The sequence below is a fragment of the Phycodurus eques genome, chromosome 17, assembly GCF_024500275.1.
Source record: "Phycodurus eques isolate BA_2022a chromosome 17, UOR_Pequ_1.1, whole genome shotgun sequence".
NCBI classification, from domain to species: domain Eukaryota; kingdom Metazoa; phylum Chordata; class Actinopteri; order Syngnathiformes; family Syngnathidae; genus Phycodurus; species Phycodurus eques.
The window spans coordinates 11,414,459-11,437,118 of NC_084541.1; the positions used below are offsets into that span (position 1 = coordinate 11,414,459).

The following is a 22,660-nucleotide window of genomic DNA, read 5'->3' on the forward strand; positions in this document are numbered from 1 at the left end:
ACTGATTATACAAATGTATTTAATATGTATTTATTATGAAATTATATTCATATTATAATAATACTTCATATAATACTTCATATTATATATATATATATATATATATATATATATATACACATATACATATATATATATACACATACATACATACATCAGATAAAATATCAATTTGGTGTCCTATTATTTGCTTGCAGGTTTATATTGTCAGTACGTTCAAGTTCCAGCAGAGGCCGCAACAATCCTTCGAAGCTTCCATTTTTAGTCATACTTTTTCAGCATCAGAAAAAATAAATAAATGAAAGTAACTATAAATTATCACGTGACAATGTGTCATTTAATGGGGGAAGGTTCTTAATTTATTGACAGTAAGACAAACAAAGTGGAATTTACAACTCCAAACAGGCACGTGTGACTCAGCAGCGGGGGGGGGGGGGGGGGGGGGGGGGGGGTGTTGGAAGCATTTGTGATGTCATTAAAATAAGTGAAACGTCTCTGCCCCGTTAAGAAAGACCACGTCACAACTAAGTAACAGTGAAAAAGAAAAGTGTTAGTGGGCCAAAACAAACAAGATTTGTTTTGCAAAACTTCCCACTGGGAAACAAGATGGAGGGGATGCGGAATCCACTTTGCGGCTTCAACAAAAACCATAAAACATAAATATATGATACAAAATAGTCCACAGCACACATTGGATGAGTGCGTTTTCCTTTCAGGTCATTTCCTGAGGGATGATCAGAGTTCAGATTCATTCATGACAAACATGAATATTGTTGAAAACCTACCACAGCAAAAACGTTTACGCGCACACTACATTCACACAAACACACACTGCACATGTTCCTGATGTTGAACAAACATCACTTAAGTACAAATCGGACGTGTCGGCTCAGACTTTCGTGAATGTTAAAACATGATTTCAAAAATTATAATGACGGAATTCTGTGAGTAACTAGGTTTGTCAAGATCTCCAGTTCAAGTATCAAGAATTCAATGGACAGGGGAGGTGACAAAATCTCATTCATTTCAGTGGAATCCCAGAAACTGAATATTCATGAGAGTGGAACCCTGAAGTTGAACATTTGAGTGGAACCCCTGAAGTTGACCACTCATTTGAAAAGAACCCCCAAAGTTTAACATTCATTAGAGTGGAAGGCTCGAAGTTGAACCCCAGAATTTGAACAATCGTTAGAATGGAACCCCTGAAGTTGAACACTCATTAGAGTGGAATCCCCGAAGTACAATTTGGAATTCAACCAAAATTGTCTCAACTATGCAAGTTCCAACCCTAATCGTGTGTGACGTCATAAAAGGTTATCGGTTATCTTCACACCATAATTGGTAATTATGGTGTGAAGATAACCGTAAAACAGGAAGTGCAACTTATTGCGACACAGTGAGCGTCTGACTGCTCGGCACAACGTTGCACAATTCAATTATTAAAATCGTACTCACATAGAGTTTATACAGACTGATTTCTCCAAGTGAGTGCTAATGTAAATAACACATAGCTGAATGCAAAATGGCTAAAATGCTGGTCAACAAAAACTGATTCCTGTCTAGATACAGGAGCTTGAGTTTTAGTTTTATTGTACAGTCGTTCTTGTTTATGGTTGTTAAGGTTAATCAAAACATTGCCTTACACTTCATAAAAATGTTAGGATACCATCAATTTCATTTGACATGCCTTCCCATAAAAAAATATAATAATAATGTGTAATAATGTGTTTTGTGGAACAGCTTGGAAGTCAACTCGCATAACAGAAGAGATAGCATTCAACTTCAAAGGTTCCACTGTGACGATGCATTTTTAAGAGCGCTGCATGCAGTTTGAAATCATCTTTTTTCTTCTTTTTTGCTACAACAGCATTTGCACAAAGTCCTTAACGTACCTTTAAAACTAAAATTCAAACAACATGACAGTGATCTTGTTCACAATAGTGGACAAAGAAGAGAAATGTGTCATAGTAGGATGGAGTAAGGCTGTTTGATTTTCAAATGGAGAAATGTGCATTTACGTACGTATTGTTTACAAAGTGCTTTTTTTGTTGTTGACGTGCACCTTTTCTTTTGGTTTTTTTAGTGCCTTGATCTACAGGTGACTCTCCTATGCTGCTTAAAGCTGAGATAACAATAGCCTCATTTTACACTATAGCCGGGGATTTTTCCACCTTTCCCTACGAACGGGTGGGCGAAGATGACCTGGCGACATTCTGGTACTATCAGAGCCCTGACAAAGGCAGGGTGGCGTATTTCTGCGGCCCTGTAGGGATTCAACGACTTCAGATTTTTTTTTTTTGTCGTTGATGCTAAGGTGATGATCGTCGAGTTGACTTCGATTATGTCGTTGATATTTTTTTTCAGTTGTCAACTCGCTGTGCCTCCGAACACAAAATTGCCCACTCTCCCTGTCGTCCTCGAAGCCCCACCCCCCGACTTGTTCATCCAATCAAATTCAGATACCTTCAGTGCCTCACAGTCAGAACTTGTAAAATTCTTAACACCAATTCATGTAACACAGCTACTCGCTATTAATAAAAATTATTGGAGGAGAGTATTCTTTGCAGTAGTGAAGTGGAGCCAGAGGTGGGTAGTAACGTGCTACATTTACTCCATTACATTTACCTTAGTAATATTTCGGAATAATTGTACTTGTCAGAGTAGTTTTAATGCAACAAATATTTTACTTTTACTAGATTATTTTACAAAAAGAAAAAAGAACTGGTCCTTTTACTTTGTTACATGAAGCTACATTCCGCTCACTACTTTTATTTTTATCAATCTACTATTGCTTGCGTGATGTAAATGTTTTGCTATGTCAGAAAGACCTCCGCCTTGTGCAATGTCACATAACTCTGTTTGACCAATCCAATAGAACTACTAGTGACGTTTGACTCCATTTGACCAATCAAACGGAGCCAGACAGACACATGAACTGCTTGGTGACCCTATAACGATGTTCATGAGGGTAGACATAGTTATTTTAAAGACAAGCAGAAATTACTCATCAGTTACTCAAAACTTGAGTAGTTTTTTTTTAAAAATCTGAATACTTACTCTTAAGTAATTACTTTGAGGACTACTTTTTAAATTGATTTAAGTCATATTATTCTAAAGTAACAGTACTCTTACTTGAGTACAATTTGTGGCTACTATACCTACCACAGACTGGTGCAAACCAGCAGTTGCGTAAGATGGATTGTTTTAAAGACAATTTCTTGTGGCGGAACTTATAAAGATTAAATGTATTACTGTTTCAGTTAAAGTTAAATTGTTTTGCGACATCTGAATTCGCACAAAACATGCATTGTTTTATAAATCAAAGCGTTTTCTAAATACTGTCTGTGAGGCCATGAAGGTGTCTGTGAATTGTGATTGGCTGAGTGAGTAGGAGGCGGGGCCAGTGGAAGGAGGAAGGGGATTGCGAGCATGTCTGTGGGATGAAGGCTGACGGCTGAGAGAAATGAGAGTCTGATGAATAGCTTCTGTTAACAGGTTTTCTGTGTGAACAAGACTAGGGGGCTCCCCCTGTAGACGAAGAGGAGAACTGCAGATGAACTCCAGTCAGCCGGAGCGACGCTGAAGTCAAGGCACAGTGGGGTTGAGAAGTGTCAGGAAGCGGGGGCGATTAGCGGCTCGTCCGAACCGGTTTAGACCAGTGAGCGCTACTGAAGAAAATGGCTCCCCTCAGACACGGAGGCTTTTGGTGAGGGCCTCTAGCTGCTCCTCGCCGAGCCTCGTCTTCTCCTCCAGGTCCTTGTGACGGATGAGCAGCGAGGCCTTGGTCTGCACGAAGCGCCGGTAGTCGCGCACCTGCTCAGCACTCAGCTGGCGGGACAGGAAGGTGGACACCAGGCTCTCCCGTCGGTCCAGGTTGTCCTTTAGGTCTTTGGCGTCCTCCCGCTGCTTGCACAGCAGACGGTGACGGCTGTCCAGAGATTGCTAGTACACACAACCATACAGAGATTATGTTAGCAGCTGATGCTACAATTCTACATTTCTACATTTCATTCCTTTATCTGGCCTACCAAGCATGTACATAAGAGTAACTGTTTTTTCTTTTTTTTTAACCAAAATTGATTAGTTACAATGTGTTCATTCATGTTTTAAATACATACATTTCATTGAATAATATCAGTAAAATATTTTTACAGATGCACAAAAAATAAAAAAATATATCCATTAAATTGTTCTGTTTTTTTAAATACAATAATTGGTTGATTAATAATAACTAAATTAACTATAATAATACATGATAAAAAGAAACAAAATTAGTCACAAGGATTGGTCCCAATATTATATTTTTAATGGTTAAATAAATAATTTTTGTCGGCATTTTAACTCGAGCACAAAACTTTGCCCACCTCTGATCTAAAGGAAGTGTTTTGCTTATTCTTTGGATTTTCATGTTTTATTTTGTTGATGACAAAGACAGAACAGTGTGAACATAACCATAGAGTCAGAACTCAGACTTGCTGCAACATCAGTGAAACCCCAATAGAATAGGGCCCGAGCTCTCCTGCTAATAGCAAAAATGCTCAAATAATTGATGCCTCTCCCAAAACCCAAAAGGGGTTTGTATTACCCATTGCATATACTGTAGATGCCAAAAGATGGCAGCAATACACTTAAAATGGAAAGGATCATAAAGCACCAACACCATGCATCTTAGCAGGTACACAATCATTAACCCTTGTTACGTAAACAACTGTATTCAGTAGTTAAATTATTCAACACAACACACATGAGGCTTATAAATACTTAAAGGTAAAAATCTTTTTTTTTTTTCATTTATTTTAGTTATAACGAAAAACATTTCAATGTGCAGTAAAACATAAATGTCTCTTACTAATCTTATTTATTATAAAACAATTAACCAATTATTTAATAACATAATAAAATGAATACATACATTTAAATTAAACAATTTTGGGTACAGCTAAAATAATGCAACAAATATTACGAGACTTGATAATGTAAGTGCTCGATAGGCCAAATTAAAGAATGAAGAGTGCCCCCGGGCCACACTTTGCCCACCCCTGCACTCTACTCTTATTGCTGTTATACCTACTGCTGTTATACCTACTGCTGTTATACCTACAAAAACACCACTAGGTAACAGTATCATTCTGAAAATGACGTGCTGCCTGCTGTCTGCAAATCGGTGCATAACTTTACTTTGGAATAATTGTATTTAGTTGTTGACTTATTTTCACACTCGAATGAAAGTTAAAAATGTTACTTAAAACATTGTCCGTTTGAAGCTTGAAATATATAATGCACTTTACGTTACTTTTTATGGTAAATATGTTTCTATACATCAGAGTAATGTTACGTTCCCTTTAGCACACTCCTGTATGCAGGAAGTGGCTCCTATCAAGGTCCATGATTAGGATTTTTTTTTATTCTACTGTAATTGAGAATGTTATACACACACGTACAAAAATAATCATTATCGTGTGATGCAATTGACTCTGCAGTCAGGGATAGGGAGGTGCAGTGTTGCCTTGTGTCAACAGAGGGCAGGGTTGGTGCGAATGTCATCGAAACCGGTGAGCTCACAGGAGTTTCGGTGAGCGAGTGTAAACAGCCGGAATGTTGATAACGGCGAAAAACGACGAGCCCGCGGGGTGGTCAGCACGTTCAGAACACTATCCACGCATTTAATGCATTCACGCGCATGGAAATGAAGCCTGGAACACACCTGATGAAGTCAGATGTAACCTGGTGTCACGATTACATCCACAAAGCCCATTTGGGAGTAATGATCTTACCCTATAAACCGTTAGGTTTAACTACAGAAGATAAGACTGTGATGCATGAACCTCGCATTTGTTGCATTCCACATGATGAGAAATTAGAGCTGCCCTTCACCTCGCATACATGTTTGCTTTTCCAAAGTCAACATGACAGAGAGAGAAAGAGAGAGCGTCATGGCTGAGGGCATGGGAGCAGAGACGCAAATTCTCACTTTCATGCTGACGTTTCAATCAGCTGAACACAGGAACTTTAATTCTGACCGTTTACGTCAAGAGTGGGCATTAGATCTGACTTGCCCTGCAATTCTAAAAACAAGAAAAACTTCAGATGAACTTTTAGAAAATTCCACAAAAGATTTGAACCTACAAACATATAATACAACATTTTTTTTTAAATCACATTTTTTCCATTCTGCAGAATTGTCCCTGAAAGTTTTTTTTTTGTCCAACCTTGGCTGTTGGGGAAGAACAAATGCATATTTAGCTCATTAGAAAGATCTGAAGAGTCAGGCCTCAAGTTTGTTCACAGTATCAATAGGAAATTATACGAGTAGTTAACACACAAAAACTGGGCTCATAAAAAGACAGCTGTCTATTATGCTACTGTATACCTTTACGACATGATTGTGTAAATATTTAAATTTTTAGATTATTGGACTAAATTATTGGTAGATTTTACAAAAATATTATTTATATACTGTTATGTACTGTATGGAATAAAGATTTCTATAAGGTTATACCATTTCAATTATCATGATCATCATGATATACTCATGCCACACACAGTAGGTAAACATCCTCACCTTCTCCTCGACGTCCGTGTCCTGGTCCACCGTGCTCAGGGCATTCTGGACTCTGGCCAGCCGGGCGGAGAGGCACAGAAGCAGGTTTACCACCCTCTCCAGGTCCCCAATGAACAGGTTGTACCTCTCCAACTCCAGGGGCAGACATCGCTCGTGGACCAAAGCCTCCAGAGCCTCACCGTGGGCTACGTTCTCCTGGATCTCCGCTTGGAGGACGCCCCGCGTCTCCTCCAGTGAACGCAGACGCTCCTCGATGTAGCACACCAGCACGCTCTGCGAGTTGAAGTGGAAAGAGAATGGACAATACGCATCTTGCTAGTCATTTAGAAAGGGGTTTGTTTAAACAAGATGTGTTAGGAATTCACAAATTCACCATTTTGCATATTCTTTTGGAACCCAGCCTCTGTTATTCACAGAAAAACTAGCTTATTGGCGATTTTCTACAATGTGGCAAATAAAAGTTAGCATTTTTTTTTTTTTTTTTTTGTGGCAAAATATTGTCTCCAGTTTGTATATGTGATATGTATTGTATTGTAATGTATTGTAGAGTCTCTTTAAGACAATGAACAGTTGTCAGCCGTAACCACGCCCCAAAAAACATCAAACTTGTTGACTGCGCAACCAAACTTCTCCGGTACTGTTATGCGTAGCCACAAGTTCTGCCTACAAACACTCGCTCAATCAATCACAAATCTAACAGGAGCTGTGTTAGATTTGTGACTGATAGTCAGTGGGACAGGGATACTGTACATGGCCAAACTAGGACTAAACATTGCTTTGACTTCATAATTACCTTCTTGTCAGTGAGGTCAACAGTACTACGGACTTCTCTGTTTGCAGCTTTAAGGCCATCGGTTGACAGAGGTGGCTCGGTCTCGCAACTGTAAAAGAATGAAGAGGTCAGACTGACTTATCAGAACACAACATGCATTCCTCACTCTTATCTATAAAAGTTAAATTTCTGCTTATACCCGCTCTCTCTCCATGTCTGTGTGTGTGTGCTTGTGTTTGCAGAAACCTGAGTGCAGGTACAGCAGTAAGCAGATATGCAGGTGTGTCGGAGCATGTGATGCAACACAAAGTAACATGGCACCTTTGGGCACGACCAACCACTATTGTGTTTCATACAGAAACACTATACAGTACTGGAAATTCTTATTAGATGGCCTTTTGAAGGCAATTATTCTCTCCATTAACAGACCTGTATAGAGAGTATAGACTCACCGGCCACAACATTACATAACGCCAAAACAGCCTCAATAAAGACAGAAGAAGTATGTGACTATAAACGTCTCCTCGTTAATAACGTTACACCAACACGTATATTGCGTTTTTAGGGTGGCATCTATGATTTGCAAATTTTTCTTATTGACCTTTCTTCAGCTCCCTTTTGCTCCTGTTTCTTCTTATAGTGCTCCTCCATCAGCAGCGTGTCCTCAGACAGCAGTTGCTCCATCAGCATAAGCGCTGTCTTACGATTGGCTAGAGGATAGAGAGCGGGGGCCAGCGACTGGTCTGCCTTCACCACGGCCTCAACCAGCTCCTCCCATTGCGGTCTCTTGGTAGGACTCTCCAAGTTCTCCGTTTCTCCCTCTGGTGTATGCTTCTCCTCGAGCTCCTCATTCTCTCTGGACTCCTTATCTTCTGTCTTGGAATTTTTCTCATTTGCAACCTGCTGATCATAAACCGATACGCAGGCAGACACCGAGGTTTCGCTCGTCTGACAAGGAAGGTGCAAAATGGCAGGTTCGTCGAAAACAGAGTCTGGCGTCTGTACGTCCTCTTTGGGCTGTTCCTCCTCTGAAGGGAGGATCCACAAGGACAGATCTGTGGTCACACCGCAGCTCAATGACACTTTATGGGCATCTTTGCCTGCTTCAACCACTGACTGTTCAGAAGAACTTCGGATACCCCTGGAAGGAAGAGATATGATGAATATCACCTAAATACATGTATAAAAGACCTAAAACATACCATTGCGTAACTGGTCTAAATTGCAAGCTACACAGTCAGAAAAAGTAAAGGTCAGAGGTGGTAAAGGTACCCTGTAATTAAGCAGAATTATAAATACTTGTGTTTAAAAAAAAAAAAAAAAAAAAAAAAAAAAAAAAAAAACTGGTAAAAAAAGATACTAATTTAACTCGGGTATTTAAGTAAATTATAGAGACTCAGAAATCTGATTGCACTCACATTCACACCTAAGGGCAATTTAGAGTCTTCAATCAACTTACCACGCATGTTTTTGGGATGTGGGAGGAAACCGGAGTGCCCGGAGAAAACCCAGCCAGGCACGGGGAGAACATGCAAACTCCACACAGGCGGGGCCGGGATTTGAACCCCGGTCCCCAGAACTTTGAGGCAGATGTGCAAACCAATCATTCACCGTGTTGGCGATTTCCAAACTAGTTATACGTATTTTTTTTTGTGTATATGTAAAAATATTAGGCAATCATACATTTATATGGGTTGACAGTCATAGCTGCCCTCCGAGGGAAACCATAACTACAATGTGGCCTGCAACAAAAATCATCTCTATACTATAAAGCGACTCCCACTCGTTGACAATTTAGTCTTCAATGAATCCAAAATACATGCTTTTGGAATTTCGGGAGAAGCCGCAGTAACCGGAGAAAACACAGACAAGCACAGGACAGAACATGCAAACTCCACACAAGAAGGGCTGTGAGTACCTCACAGTACATCAATTACTAGACTACATGATAACTATGTTTACCATGTGTTAGAGTGGGGGGTTAGTTTCGGAAGGTGTAGAAAAAGTAAAATCTTACCTGGAGCTTGGTCTGTTTTCAGAAGGTTGTTTTATCTGTGTGGTGGAGGACAAAGTAGACAGGACCTCCTTCTCAATGGTCTCTGGGTCTCCACAGGAATGCATGTAGGAAGGTGCCTCAATGGGAGGTTTGCTAGACAGGAACTTATCTGTGGGAGGACTGCGAGATCCAGAAGATTGTCTTTTGCCCCTTGAGGACGAGCAAGAAGTCGGGGAGTGGGATCCACTTAAGGTTCTTCTTCCTGTTGTGGGGTTAAGTCCAACATCCTCCCCATCTACCAGCGCTGGGTCGGAGTTATGCTTCAAGCTGGACTTTTTCTGTGTATCGATTTGTGTCTGTGCCTTCAGGTCAGAAATGTCTGTTTTCTCCGCTGGATTCAACCCATAATTCTTCCTCCCCAATTCCTTCCCCTGAGCTTCCCTGACCTCAGCGAGGAATGAAACGTTCCTGATGTCTCGGCACGCTTGATCCAGTTGCTCAGAACTCTTACTCATAGCTGACATCCTTGTTAACTTGAATGCCTCGAGTTCTTCCATGGACTTCCCCCTCTGTGCTATCACACGGATTTGCTGTTGGGCCTCAGGCGTTGAGCTCAGTGCAGAGCCCATACTCTTGTGGACACTAGAAATGACATTCAGTAGTAAAAGATGTGCAACTCATTGAGATAATGGGAACAGCAGTAGTCACTGAGTTTTTTTTATCCCAGAATCATTAATTTGAAAGGAATGTTGATTTGCCACAATCTACATATAATACTCTTTAGTCCTATAAACAGTAGAACTTTCCCAATTTTACTGGAGCGCTGGTACATACCTGCAGGCTTCGGTAGAATTAACTGTCTCTGGATCATTTTTATAGTCCTGGGCCTGTAGACCATGGAGGAAAAAACACAACTTTGAGTGCATTTATTTTATTCCAAACATAATACTGTAATTTCACATTGAATCTTTATGGCATACATCTACATTTCATTAAAAAAAAAGAAAAAAAGAAAATAAAAAATGATCTGACCTACCTGAAATGCATGTGGTGTGGATGTGGATCTGTTCCTGAAAATTGTAGGGGCTTCTGGTTGGTCCAAGAGACTCTCCACAGAGGCATACTTGCCATGGGATAGATACTGTCTTTCCTTCCATCTGTGTTGGTTTGATTGCCCTGGGGGTTGGCCTGTAGATGGTTGTGCTGAGAAAAACTGGGCATACCTATGTTGTAAAACATGAAATGATCATGTAAGATGGAAAAAGAGAACTAAACTGCAATCAACTCTGTCTGTAATATTACCTGATGGAGCTTGTGGAGGAATCAAGGATGCGTCCTGCAGATTGGGGTCTGTTAAGTTTCTTTCTGGGGTGACTGCTCTCAGTACTTGCTGATAAAGGCCTGGGACCCCAGTCAAATGGTTTCTCTCCCAGAGAGTGCCTCTGTCTGGGGGGTATTGGTTGCTGAGGACCCGGTAGCTGGGGTTCCGCCACTTTCTGGCCTGTCTTGCGCTCCATGTAAGCCACTAGTGCCTTATGTTGCAGGTGCTTCAGATTTGTCCTTGAAGCGCTAGAGGCAGAGAGGGCGCGACACCGAGTCTCAAACAACTTCCTACGTGCTGCCACCAGTCCTTGCTCTCCTGGGTGCACGTGATCCTGCCACTCACTGTCCACTGCAAGCAGCACGTCACTTTCGTTGCTAAAGGAGCGACAAGCCGAGTGGCTGGGGCCACCACCAAGCCGGTTGAGCTTCTCCGGTTCAGAGTAGCACATCTTTTTCTGCTCTGGAGTCAATCGCTTTCGGCCCCCGATTCGTGTCGCCACCTGGGGCTGGGCCACATTTGCAGACATCCTATTTTCTCTTACCGTCTCTGTGTTCTGTTTAGGACTCTGCCTCACCTCTTCCACTATGGTCCCTCTTTCTGTCTCATCAGAGGCCACTGATGGGGTGAGGGTGTCTGTGGAAGTCTCAGAATCTTGTGATGAGGAGAAAGAGTGAATCATGGGAGATCTCTGCTCAGGTTTTGGCCTGGGGCAATGGGTTGATGCCAGTTGCAGATCCCTTCTTTTAAATGACGTCTCCTTCAGGACTTTAGACTGGGCATCCTTCAGCTTCTCCTTGTAGTATTTTTTATAAGAGTCATCCAGGGTGTTGCAGGCACCAGAGTTGACTCCCCCCGTTTCATTCTTGGTCGCATCCCCTTGCATAGGTTTCCCGTTCTTTATAGACACATCTCTTACACATGCTTTCTTTGGGGGAGCATCTTTATCATTCATACTAAATTCAGCATCCTTTTGTGACTGCATTGTTGTCCTGTTAGCTTCAGTGAGATGGTAGAGAAGCGGGGTGGTCTCTTTGTTTATTCTATCACTGCCTACATCTGTCAGTGGCTGTCTTTTCCCCCTCTTTGCCTGCTCCTCTTGCTTTGGCTGGTTGGATGGTTCACTGATGGCCAGTGAGGGGATTTCCTTTGTTTGTAAAGTTGAATGTGGGGAGTTTTTCTCAGGCCCACAGTAAAATATAGGATTGGTGGTGGTGTGGCGCCCAATCTCTTGAGTCTCTGTGTCAATTTCTTCAAAGGAATCCCAACTCTTTGAAGACCGTGTTGAAAAGGGGGCGGGTTTGTGATTCTCCTGATCTGAACTTCTTGGTATGAGGTCCTTGCTCTGGCTGCCTTTCTCATCCAGGACCTCTTTAATGGGTATAAATAAATTTTCCATTGTGCTGTGACATCTTTCCCTCTCTTTTGGTCGAGGTCTTTCCAATACAGTGGAGCAATCACTCACAGCTTCAGACCCACTCACAGATGCAGAGTACGTTCTCATTCTGGCTTCAGAGTGCTTACACACTCCTGTGACAAAGTAGAACTGACCCTTATGCTGGATGCTGCTGTTGATAAAGGCTGTCTGACCTGCATTCCAAGGACTAGAAACAGGGGCTGGGTCTGACTCAATCCAATCATAAGCGGAATGCGCCCTTTTGCGTGGATTCTCAAACTCATTACTGACATCACCGGGATTACCATGATCCTCACCATTACACCCACCCCCGCTTGATGGATGTCTGGGTTTCAGGTGCTCAGACTGGCTTATACCTTTGGGAGGTGATCGTCTCAGAAAGTTTACAGACTTCTGCTGCTCAGAGGAAGCTTTGTTGTCCATGATGAAAAGATTGGGCGGGTTCATGGACATCCTGTCTTGTTCATAAGAGGGAGCATGAGAGCGGTAGCTTGGCAGCTGCTGGACCTCCGCTCCTGGCACTGCCCTCCGATCTGAGTACACTAGTTCTGGACTGATGACAGAGGTGCTTGACCCTGGCTTAGCTGTCCCCATTTGGTGGACAATCACTCCGTGGGGGTGTGGATGGTGATGATAATGGGGTCTGGGCTTTTGAGGTTCAGTATTGTGTTGACTCTTGCTGTTTTCTAGGTTTTTAGTAGCTGTGAAACTATCCTGTCGTGCTGGGACTGGAGGAGGACCAATGGGAGGGTAATCACCTTGGGATGGAGCCCTAAAATGCACCTTTGATATTGCTTTGTCATTGGTATGGAAACTGCCATTGCCATTGTGGTTATAGGTACTGTTGCGATAGTTCTGTGAGATCACCTCCATAGAACGATACAACTGGTCCATGGTCTTTGCGTTAGAATGCAGAACCTGGGAGGGATGATGAATGGACTTTATATATTTAAGGTCAGCATAGTGGCTGAAAGAGTTGGACTGCAGGTCCTCCGGGAAGTGAAGTGATGGCAGGTAGTCTGGTGCAGTGGACCCCCCAGAGAAGGAGCTATAGGCAGAGTCTCCTTTGCCGTGCTGGTGGTGGGCAAGTTGTTCTACAATGCTGCTGTTGGACTTGGCTGGGGAGAGCCGGGTGATGGGCAGGCTCAGAGGATGCAGGTCCACGTTGCTCATTCTCTCAAAGTGGAAGCTGTAGGAATCCATGGAATAACTGGGCTGATGTCAAGGAGGAATGAGGGGAACTTTAATTGTAAGTGCAGTGATGCATGCATCTGCCTTGCGACTGGGGAGAGTGCCATGAACACATTTGCCCCAGGTTGTGCAGAGCACAGGTTGCTAATTAGGTCATTTTTCAACCTCCTTCTTGTTTATTCAAATCCTCTGAGAATTGACTGCTCAGACGTCCTGCAGGAGAAAACAAAAACACAGACCAGCTGTTAGCCTGAAATGTATTTGGCACACATACTATGGATAAAAAACAAGTGCATTATGTGTGAAGCCCATGAGTCTTCATCATATTTGAAATCGGTTTTGAAGGTCAGCAAAGTTAATCACTTGTTTAAGGCGGTCTCCCTGCTACCTTGCATCAACCGGGCCTCTAATTAGGACTCGAGGTCAGCTGAGCACGTTGCGGTTCACACGTGAAAATATTTCAGGAATTCTGTGTAACCACAGCGCACAAGAAGAAGGTTCATGTGACACCTAATACCTTGTTATAAGGTAGTGTTGCCCTGTAATACTCGCCTGTATTTTTCTTTGGAATCGCACAAGAACGACACTAAATCACATATAGTAGGTCAAGTAAACATGTATTTTACCATGATAAAACCTTAAAAATCTTGGTCGAGAAACATAACCCTGCAAGTTAATGACCACCTTCATGCCGGAGTCTTAACTGTTGTGTGATTGTTGGCTTCTCTGTCATGACCGTGTGCCTGTCATCGGGCTGTCATCTAACTCAGACGCCAATGCTGCCACCTAAACAATGACAAGCCAACCAGTTCATCAGCTTTAACAATGGACTTTTGATGTTGGGCTGCAGTGATGATGCTAACAAGAAGAAATGTGCACATCAGTTTATGAACCAGTTTATTCTGTTGACGTTTTGTCTGGTACTTTGAACCAAATAAATAAATACAATTCCTACTTACATGTGTAGCCACTAACTAGGGTGTCCATGCAGGTATTTTAAAAACATATTTTTATGCCTTTCGGCGGTGCATCAACATGCAAACAGCAATTTATTTCACTAAAAACTTTTTTTTTAATGCTTTTTTTCCCCAATGATTAGGGATAGGCATTTGACTACATTTTCTTGATCAACTATGGGGAAAACAAGTGACCTATTAATGGTGGAGGTTTACTTGAAGGAGAAGCGCTTCAGAGAATGGATGGGTTTACTTTGATGTAGCGAATGTCATGTTTCTTTTTTAGACAGCAAACAAGTTGAGAGTGAATGCCTCTGCCGGTTGCTGAAGTTGTGCATGCCACCTCCATTGCTTTAAGGCACAATTAACCAACAAAAACTTCATAATTATGCCCTTCTCTCGTCGTCATCGTATCTACTTCACAATGGTGGACGATTTTTTTCCGAAAATTCTTCCGATCGGCTAAAATGTCTCTACGGTTGAGGGGGCTATAGCACCACCTGTTGCTTTGACTCTGACATTTTAATGTCATCTAATGCCATTGTTGTAGATTTTTTTTAAAAACTCTTACATTTAGATAAGACCTTGCTTTACAACAAGTTTAAAAATTCTGCTCTTCCCAAAGACACAAACTTGTGAAAATACATAACGTATTGACAAAACATAGCCGCATAGAGTTTAAAAAAATCTAATTATTCATAGGCGGCACGGTGACCGGACTGGTTAGCACATCTGCCTCACAGTTCTGAGGACAGAGTTTCAAATCCCGGCCCCGCCTCGGTGGAGTTTGCATGTTCTCCCCGTGCCTGCGTGGGTTTTCTCCAGGTACTATGGTTTCCTCCCACATCCCAAAATAACATGCAGGGTAGGTTAATTGAAGACTCTAAATTGCCCATAGGTGTGACTGTGGGTGCGAATGGTTGTTTGTTTAGATGTGCCCTGCGATTGGCGGGCGACCAGTTCAGGGTGTACCCCACCACTCGCCCGAAGATAGTTGGGATGGGCTCCGGCGCGCCCGCGACCCTAGTGAGGATAAGCGTAATGGAAGATGAATAAATGAATGAATAATTCTTCACTGACTGGTTAGAGGGTCAGCCTCTCAGTTCTGAGGAGCGGGGTTCAATCCCCAGTCCCGCCTGTGTGGAGTTTGCATGTTCTCCCCGTGCCTGCGTGGGTTTTCTCCGGGCACTCCGGTTTCCTCCCACATCCCAATAACATGCATTAATTGGGGACTCTAAAATGCCCGTAGGTGTGAATGCGAGTGCGAATGGTTGTTTGTTTGTATGTGCCCTGCAATTGGCTGGCAACCAGTTCAGGGTGTACCCCGCCTCCTGCCCGATGATAGCTGCGATAGGCTCCAGCACGCCCGCGACCCTAGTGAGGAGAAGCGGCTCAGAAAATGGATGGATGGATGGATGACACAAACCAGCTACAAAAGACTGGAAGAGGTTAAGAGAAATGCTACTGTCATAATTTTTTACATTTTGACAAAAATCTCCACACAAAAAAAATATTCATACTATATTTTCAACACAGGTATATCCTTTAGAATGGTGCATTTCCAGAAAATTATAAAGGATGTGAATACAAAATGTCATATTTTGCATTAATTACCAACACACCTTAAACGTCTTATCACTTAAAAGCCATTTTTTTGTGTGTCATATCCAGCCAAGACACACATTTCAATGCATTTGACTCTGACAATCCATGAAAAAATATAGACACTGACTCTGGGCTACTAACTTTGGTCAAGGCAGCCTCGAGACTGACAACTAAAAAAAAAAAGAGTTGGCTGAGCTAAATAAATAAATGATCATTCTTTGTGGTCATTTTGCATCCACACAAAAAGCCAAATCACAAAAGGTGTTCAAACTACAGTATTAAAGAGGACTTCATGTGTTTATGAATGCCTTTCTAATCTGAAAGTGCAGGGGGGGGGGGGGGGAGAGACTCCCAAACAGGGGGGCGCTCAAGTGGAAGTGATGGAGGGGACAGGCAGTGACACTATGTACAGAGAAGAGGAGTGAAGTGGGGGTGAGGCAGTAACAGGGTGACTCGCCCAGACAAATACCCTCACACTCAAAAAAGAAACAACAGGACACAAAAGTGCAGAATAATGACCACAGAACTGCATCAACAGTGGCAACGAGAAAGGAAGATTCCACTTCAAAAGAGCACCGGTGGAGTAAAACAATACAAAACTTACCCAAAATTTGATTCTTAGGCTTGCTCAATCCCAAAATTGCCATGTGGCCACCATATGAGAAAAATCAAAACTGTCTCTCTCTTTCACAATGTTTCTTCCAAGTGGCGGCAGCGCCAAGTAACTAGACGAGCACGATATTAAGAGGGAAGACTTTTAGAGTGCCTTCTCCCTTCAAAAGCAGCCCCCACTCCCTCCCACCGAGACCCGTGGCTGCCTAGTGGGAGCCAACGATTGGCCGGCTGATGACGTCCGGCTCTGCGATGCACAATGAGAGCAGCGGAGGGAATATTTCACGTTAGTGCTGAACAACACAGAGAAAGAGAAAGAGAAAAAAAAGAGGCCTCGCATTCCTGGCTGGCTTCAAAGACGGAGCACAGCCCGGGCGCCATTCATTCCCAAGGTCCTGAGCCCGGCACATGGAGACTGGCCAAGGCAGGAGGGAGGAGGAGAAAGGGGGAAGGGGGAGCTGAGTGGACGGGTGACCTCTGGAGGCCTGCACAACCCCCCATCTCAAATCTCAAAAGACTAATTATATTATTTTTTTACACGGCCTGTCATTAAGCGAGTCATGACTAAGACCGTACAACATTCAGCGACTGTGTTATTGTCATTACCCTCCATTTATTTTTAATTAGTGTTAACATTACCAAAACCAAAGTCATACTTGGCCTACTTTCACAATGTCATTTTCAAGCCACACTCAATGGCTGAAAATGTGGACAGACAATATACTGGAGGTGGAGAAAGGAGGATGACGCCAAATGTTGACATCATGTGGCATGCTTCTTAATCACAACTAACAACATTTTCTCACGAGGAAACAAACGAGTTTGGAAACCAGCAATAGATTACAATATAGATGTGCAAGCACCTTTTGCCAAAGACCCTCTTTACCTTCTTGTGGGCTGTCAACAGTTCTTAACTTCCAACCTCAAACCCCTTTGGGTAAAACTAGAACTTTATTAAGCCATGGCACATACAGTGGTAACTTGGTTTACAAGTGCCCCAATTTACACGTTTTTCAAGTTACAAGATGTCACCTGGTCAATACATTTGAGTTTAGGGCTGCAACTAACAATTATTTTAATTACCGTTAAATATCCATCCATCCATTTTGTTTACCGCTTATCCCCACTAGGGTCGCGGGCTGCTGGAGCCTATCCCAGCTATCTTTGGGCGGGCGGCGGGGTACACCCTGAACCGGTCGCCAGGCAATCACAGGGCACACATAAACAAACAACCATTTGCACTCACATTCACACATACGGGCAATTTAGAGTCTTCAATCAACCTACCACGCATGTTTTTGGGATGTGGGAGGAAACCAGAGTGCCCGGAGAAACCCCACGCAGGCACGGGGAGAACATGCAAACTCCACACAGGCGGGGCTGGGATTTGAACCCCAATCCCCAGTACTGTGAGGCAGATGTGCTAACCAGCCGGCACCAATATTAATAAAAAAATAAAAAATTAAAAAAAAACATTTCTATCCTTTTATTCAAAAAGTATAAGTTATTTCATATTGACAGTGCAGAAAATGCACAAATCTAAATTTATTATGATTAAGTTACTTGTCTGGAACGTCAGATAGGCAAAAATGTTGATCATTGTTTTCCAAAGTAAAATCAGATGTTTGCAAAACACAAAAATAATTAAACTGTTGACATTCCAAGGATTTAGACATTTTTAAGTTAAACAAGTTCTCGAATCAATTAATCGATGACGAAAATATATCAAATTGAGTTACAAGCAAGCTTTAGATACCCTTTAGATAAACTGTTATTTAAAGAATAGCATTTCAATTCACTTTATATTATTTTCTATGAGGAAAACCAATCCCGTCTTTTTCCTACCCGGTTGTCTGGAGGGTTGCCAAAGATTGAAGCCCTACTTCATGCAAAACAATGCCCGACGCGTATACTTCCCCACGTGAGCTACAATTAGGGATCAACACCAAACATTAAACATCTAATGACCACGTTCACCCAAGCATCGCGGAAGAGAGAGGAGAATTAGTTAGCCTAAAGAATTAGTTAGCCTAAGCGCCGCAGGAATGCATCGAGAACAAGTACGCCGCAGAAATCCTGCACGGTCAGGGAATGTGTCGGAGAAGAACACCATTTCTTAATGAGGATTAGATTGACGAAGCTGGTGAATTTGTGAGACACGAGGCTGATGGTGAGAGAGGAGTGAACAATGACTTAGATGGAAAAAGGGGAGGGGGGCGTTAAAGAATTTTAGATTTTTGGGGGTCTTTCCTTCATTGTACACCTCTAAGGTAAGCAGACCTTAAAACCATGGAAAAGAAGTCCATGGATCAACTCCACAAGCATGAATTCAGTCTTCCACAGGACATGGCACTCCTATTGTCCATGTCCATAGAGAAAATGAGAAGAAGCTGCTTTTGAAAAGGTGGAAGGTGATCATTTTAATAGAAGAGAAAGTCCATGTGGTGGCGTGGACCCGGTGTTGCTGGGCAATGCTCACGCTGCAGTCTTAAAAACTGCTGTCACACTCTAATAAGCTCTACATTCTTGCTCTCCGTCCAGCTCAAATACCTGACCGTATCAAACTTTTACAGGGACTGCATGGAATCAGTAGACTTCAGATAACATGCATTTAAGCATTCTGTAAGTCTGATCGGTCAATTATTAACCAGGATCTACTGTACATGACGCCTGCCAGGATTTGCCAGAACACTGACCTTTGCGCCACTGATAAACACCAGATGATGTCTGAGTAGACAATTACTTTTGCATTATGGACCCCACAGGACTTTTTTTTGTTTTGTTATTGCAATATGATCTTGTCACGCTGACTTTAACTGGATATTGTAGGCATTCCTCTCGACTAGAAATAGAAGACGGCCGCAGGGCAGTTTTGCTTTATTGAAAGTCTGCATTTAGACAAAACTAGCGTGTGTGTGTGTGTGTGTGAGAGAGAGAGAGAGATGGGCTATTGCTCAGGAATATAGTCCTTTAGTTGACTAGGTGTGAGGTGATCAAACCACCATAATTGCAACGGATGTAACAGATTTTTTCTGGGTTTACACACAGGGAACAACACATGGAACAGTCAATCCAAACGAGTGAAAAAGCGATAACGAAGGAAATACCATGTACTAAGGATGGGCATGATTTCTGCAGATTGTGTGTCAATGGTTGTCAATGAATTGTGTCTTGAAGCAATGGAGGCACAATGGCGTGCACTACTTGGCTTCAACAGCAGGGGTTCTTTTGATTCACTTTGCAACTAATTTGCTGTCTAAAGAAAATCAACAAAGTCACCGATGGGAAGTTGAGCAGCATTATTGTGATCGCTGGATTTGAAACAGGAGTTCATAACATTCAGAACATCAGCCAACTAGGCTGAATTAACAGCGCCTAGGCTGGTTGCAGCCGTGTAGTGCACAAACTTTTGCAGCATTAATTGACAATCAGTGCCACATATTCAATAAAATTCTGAATGATCATTTGGTCGTTTACCAAAATTAGTGTACTTGGACCCTTAATTCGGCTCAGCTCCAAATAGCACACCCTAATTGATACACACCACCTGTATGTGTTAGTATTGTGGCATTAACCTCCTTCTATTTATTATTCATTACAAAATTGATAACAAAATCAGTACCTTGATCTCGATGTGCACCAAACTTTCATGATTTCTTCCTTAACCTCATTAAGCAACCCAATGAAAGCATATTCTCCTTGGTAATTGTGCAACAGAGTACTGGTAAGTAAACCCACACTTGCCAAAATTGATAGAGGAAAACACATTGAGTGTCTGACTACAAGGCCAACACCCTCCGAAGCACACATCATCCAGTTGGGCAAAAGCCACCAGCATTTGTTGCAGTGAAAAGTGATTGAAGACACACCCAACCACAAGACTTACCTGTTTGACATGGTTAAAATAGTTAGTGCATATGTACAGGAAATGGTTTAGTCAAATAAACAAGGGCTGCCTGAGAACAAAAAAAAAAAAAAAAAAAAAAAAAAAAGCCAGGCGAAGTGAAGAACGTGTGAAAGCACAAATGTGAAGTGTGAAAAAACATCCATCCATCCATCCATTTTCTGTACCGCTTATTCTCACTAGGGTCGCGGGTGTGCTGGAGCCTATCTCACAACAACAAAAAGATGGGATAACCCTAACCCAGCAGGTGGCTCGGGACAAACACAGCAGGACTAAAACAACAACAGTGACTGACCCACTTCCTGCTCAAAGGTGGAAAGAGTCTCCATCATTACAGAAATATGTTACTGCGAAGGGAAGAAAACAAGCACTATTGTTCTTGAATCCCGCAGTGTCTCACTCACTCTGCCGCAGTCCCTGTGGACACGCTACGCTGTCAGCGCTCCATGCCAGAATGATTCTTCTGCTTTGGACTGCTCACAGCATATCCATCCATCCATCCATTTTCTACCGCTTATCCGAGGTCGGGTTGCGGGGGCAGTGGCTTTAGCAGGGACACCCAGACTTCCCTCTCCCCAGCCACTTCCTCTAGCTCTTACGGGGGGATCCCGAGGCGTTCCCAGGCCAGCCGAAGTACGTAGTCTCTCCAGAGTGTCCTGGGTCGTCCCCGGGGTCTCCTCCCTGTGGGACGTGCCCAGAACACATCACCAGGGAGGGGTCCGGGAGGCATCCGAATCAGATGCCCCAGCCACCTCATCTGGCTCCTCTCGATGTGGAGGAGCAGCGGCTCTACTCCGAGATCCTCCCAGATGACCGAACTTCTCAAACTAGCTCTAAGGGAGAGCCCGGACACCCTGCGGAGGAAACTCATTTCGGGCCGCTTGTATCCGGGATCTCGTTCTTTCGGTCACGACCCACAGCTCGTGACCATAGGTGAGGGTAGAACGTAAATCGACCGGTAAATCGAGAGCTTCGCTTTTCAGCTTATCTCCTTCTTTACCACAACGGATCGATACAAAGTCCGCATCACTGCAGACACTGCACTGATCGATCTCCCGTTCCATTCTTCCTTCACTCGTGAACAAGACACCAAGATACTTGAACTCCTCCACTTGGAGCAGGATCTCATCCCCGACCTGGAGAGGGCACGCCACCCTTTTCTGACTGAGGACCATGGTCTCAGATTTGGAGGTGCTGATTCTCATGATGATTCTCATCTCATCCATCTTCACCACATCATCTGCAAAAAGCAGAGATGCAATATTGAGGCCACCATACTGCTCTACACCATACGAGGGTGTAGAGCTGGTCCACTGTTCCACGGCCCACTGTTCCACGGCCAGGACGAAAACCACACTGCTCTTCCTGAATCTGAGATTTGACTTCCCGACGGACCCTCCTCTCCAGCACCCCTGAATAGAACTTACCAGGGAGGCTGCGGCGTGTGATCCCCTGTAATTGGAACACACCCTCCGGTCCCCCTTCTTAAAAAGGGGACCACCACCCCAGTATGCCAATCTTGAGGCACTGTCCCTGATGTCTACGCGATGTTGCAGAGGTGTGTCAACCAGGACAGTCCCACTTTAGGAACTCCGGGTGAATCTCATCCACCCCCGGGGCCTTGCCACCCCCGGGGCCTTGCCACCAAGGAGCTTTTTAACCACCTCGGTGACCTCAACCCCAGAGATAGGAGAGCCCGCCTCATTGAGGAGGTCTTCGAAGTATTCTCCCCACCGGCACACAACGTCCCGAGTTGAGGTCAGCAGCGCCCCATCCCCACTATACACTGTGTTGATGGTACACTGCTTCCCCCCCCCTGAGACGCCGGATGGTGGACCAGAATTTCCTCGAAGCCGTCAGGAAGTCCTTCTCCATGGCCTCACCGAACTCCTCCCATGCCCGAGTTTTTGCTTCAGCGACCACCAAACCTGCATTCCGGTTGGCCAGCCGGTACCCATCAGCTGCCTTAGGAGTCCCACAGGCCAAAAAGGTCCGATAGAACTCCTTCTTCAGCTTGACGGCATCCCTCACCATTGATGTCCACCAACGGGTTCGGGGATTGCCACCACGACAGGCACCGACCACCTTACGGCCACAGCTCTGGCCAGCCGCCTCAGCAATGGAGGTGCCAAACATGGTCCACTCGGACTCTATGTCCCCCGCCTGCCCCGGAACATGAGCAAAGTCGGAGGTGGGAGTTGAAACTCCTTCTGACATGGGATTCTGCCAGACGTTCCCAGCTGACCCTTACAATACATTTGGGCCTGCCAAGTCGGACCGGCATCTTCCCCCACCATCGGAGCCAACTCACCACCAGGTGGTGA

The 22,660-nt window shown here is 43.6% G+C and overlaps 1 protein-coding gene across 2 annotated transcripts in view; it reads right to left on the minus strand.

The window, feature by feature from the left end:
- Positions 1–336: 336 nt before the first annotated feature.
- The window catches only part of shroom1 (shroom family member 1), a 38,431-nt gene continuing 16,107 nt past the window's right edge, over positions 337–22,660 (minus strand). Inside the window, exons 1-9 of one of the 2 annotated variants that reach the window (XM_061702921.1) lie at positions 16,425–16,741; positions 10,633–13,472; positions 10,367–10,553; positions 10,165–10,217; positions 9,352–9,972; positions 7,936–8,475; positions 7,356–7,443; positions 6,563–6,835; positions 337–3,942 (exon numbers count right to left, since the gene is read on the minus strand). In XM_061702921.1, coding sequence (XP_061558905.1) covers positions 3,688–3,942; positions 6,563–6,835; positions 7,356–7,443; positions 7,936–8,475; positions 9,352–9,972; positions 10,165–10,217; positions 10,367–10,553; positions 10,633–13,271 — 4,656 coding nt within the window. In that variant the 5' untranslated portion in view covers positions 13,272–13,472; positions 16,425–16,741 and the 3' untranslated portion in view covers positions 337–3,687. Of the gene's footprint in view, positions 3,943–6,562; positions 6,836–7,355; positions 7,444–7,935; positions 8,476–9,351; positions 9,973–10,164; positions 10,218–10,366; positions 10,554–10,632; positions 13,473–16,424; positions 16,742–22,660 lie in introns of those variants that run through there. The other variant, XM_061702920.1, reaches the window with a different exon arrangement.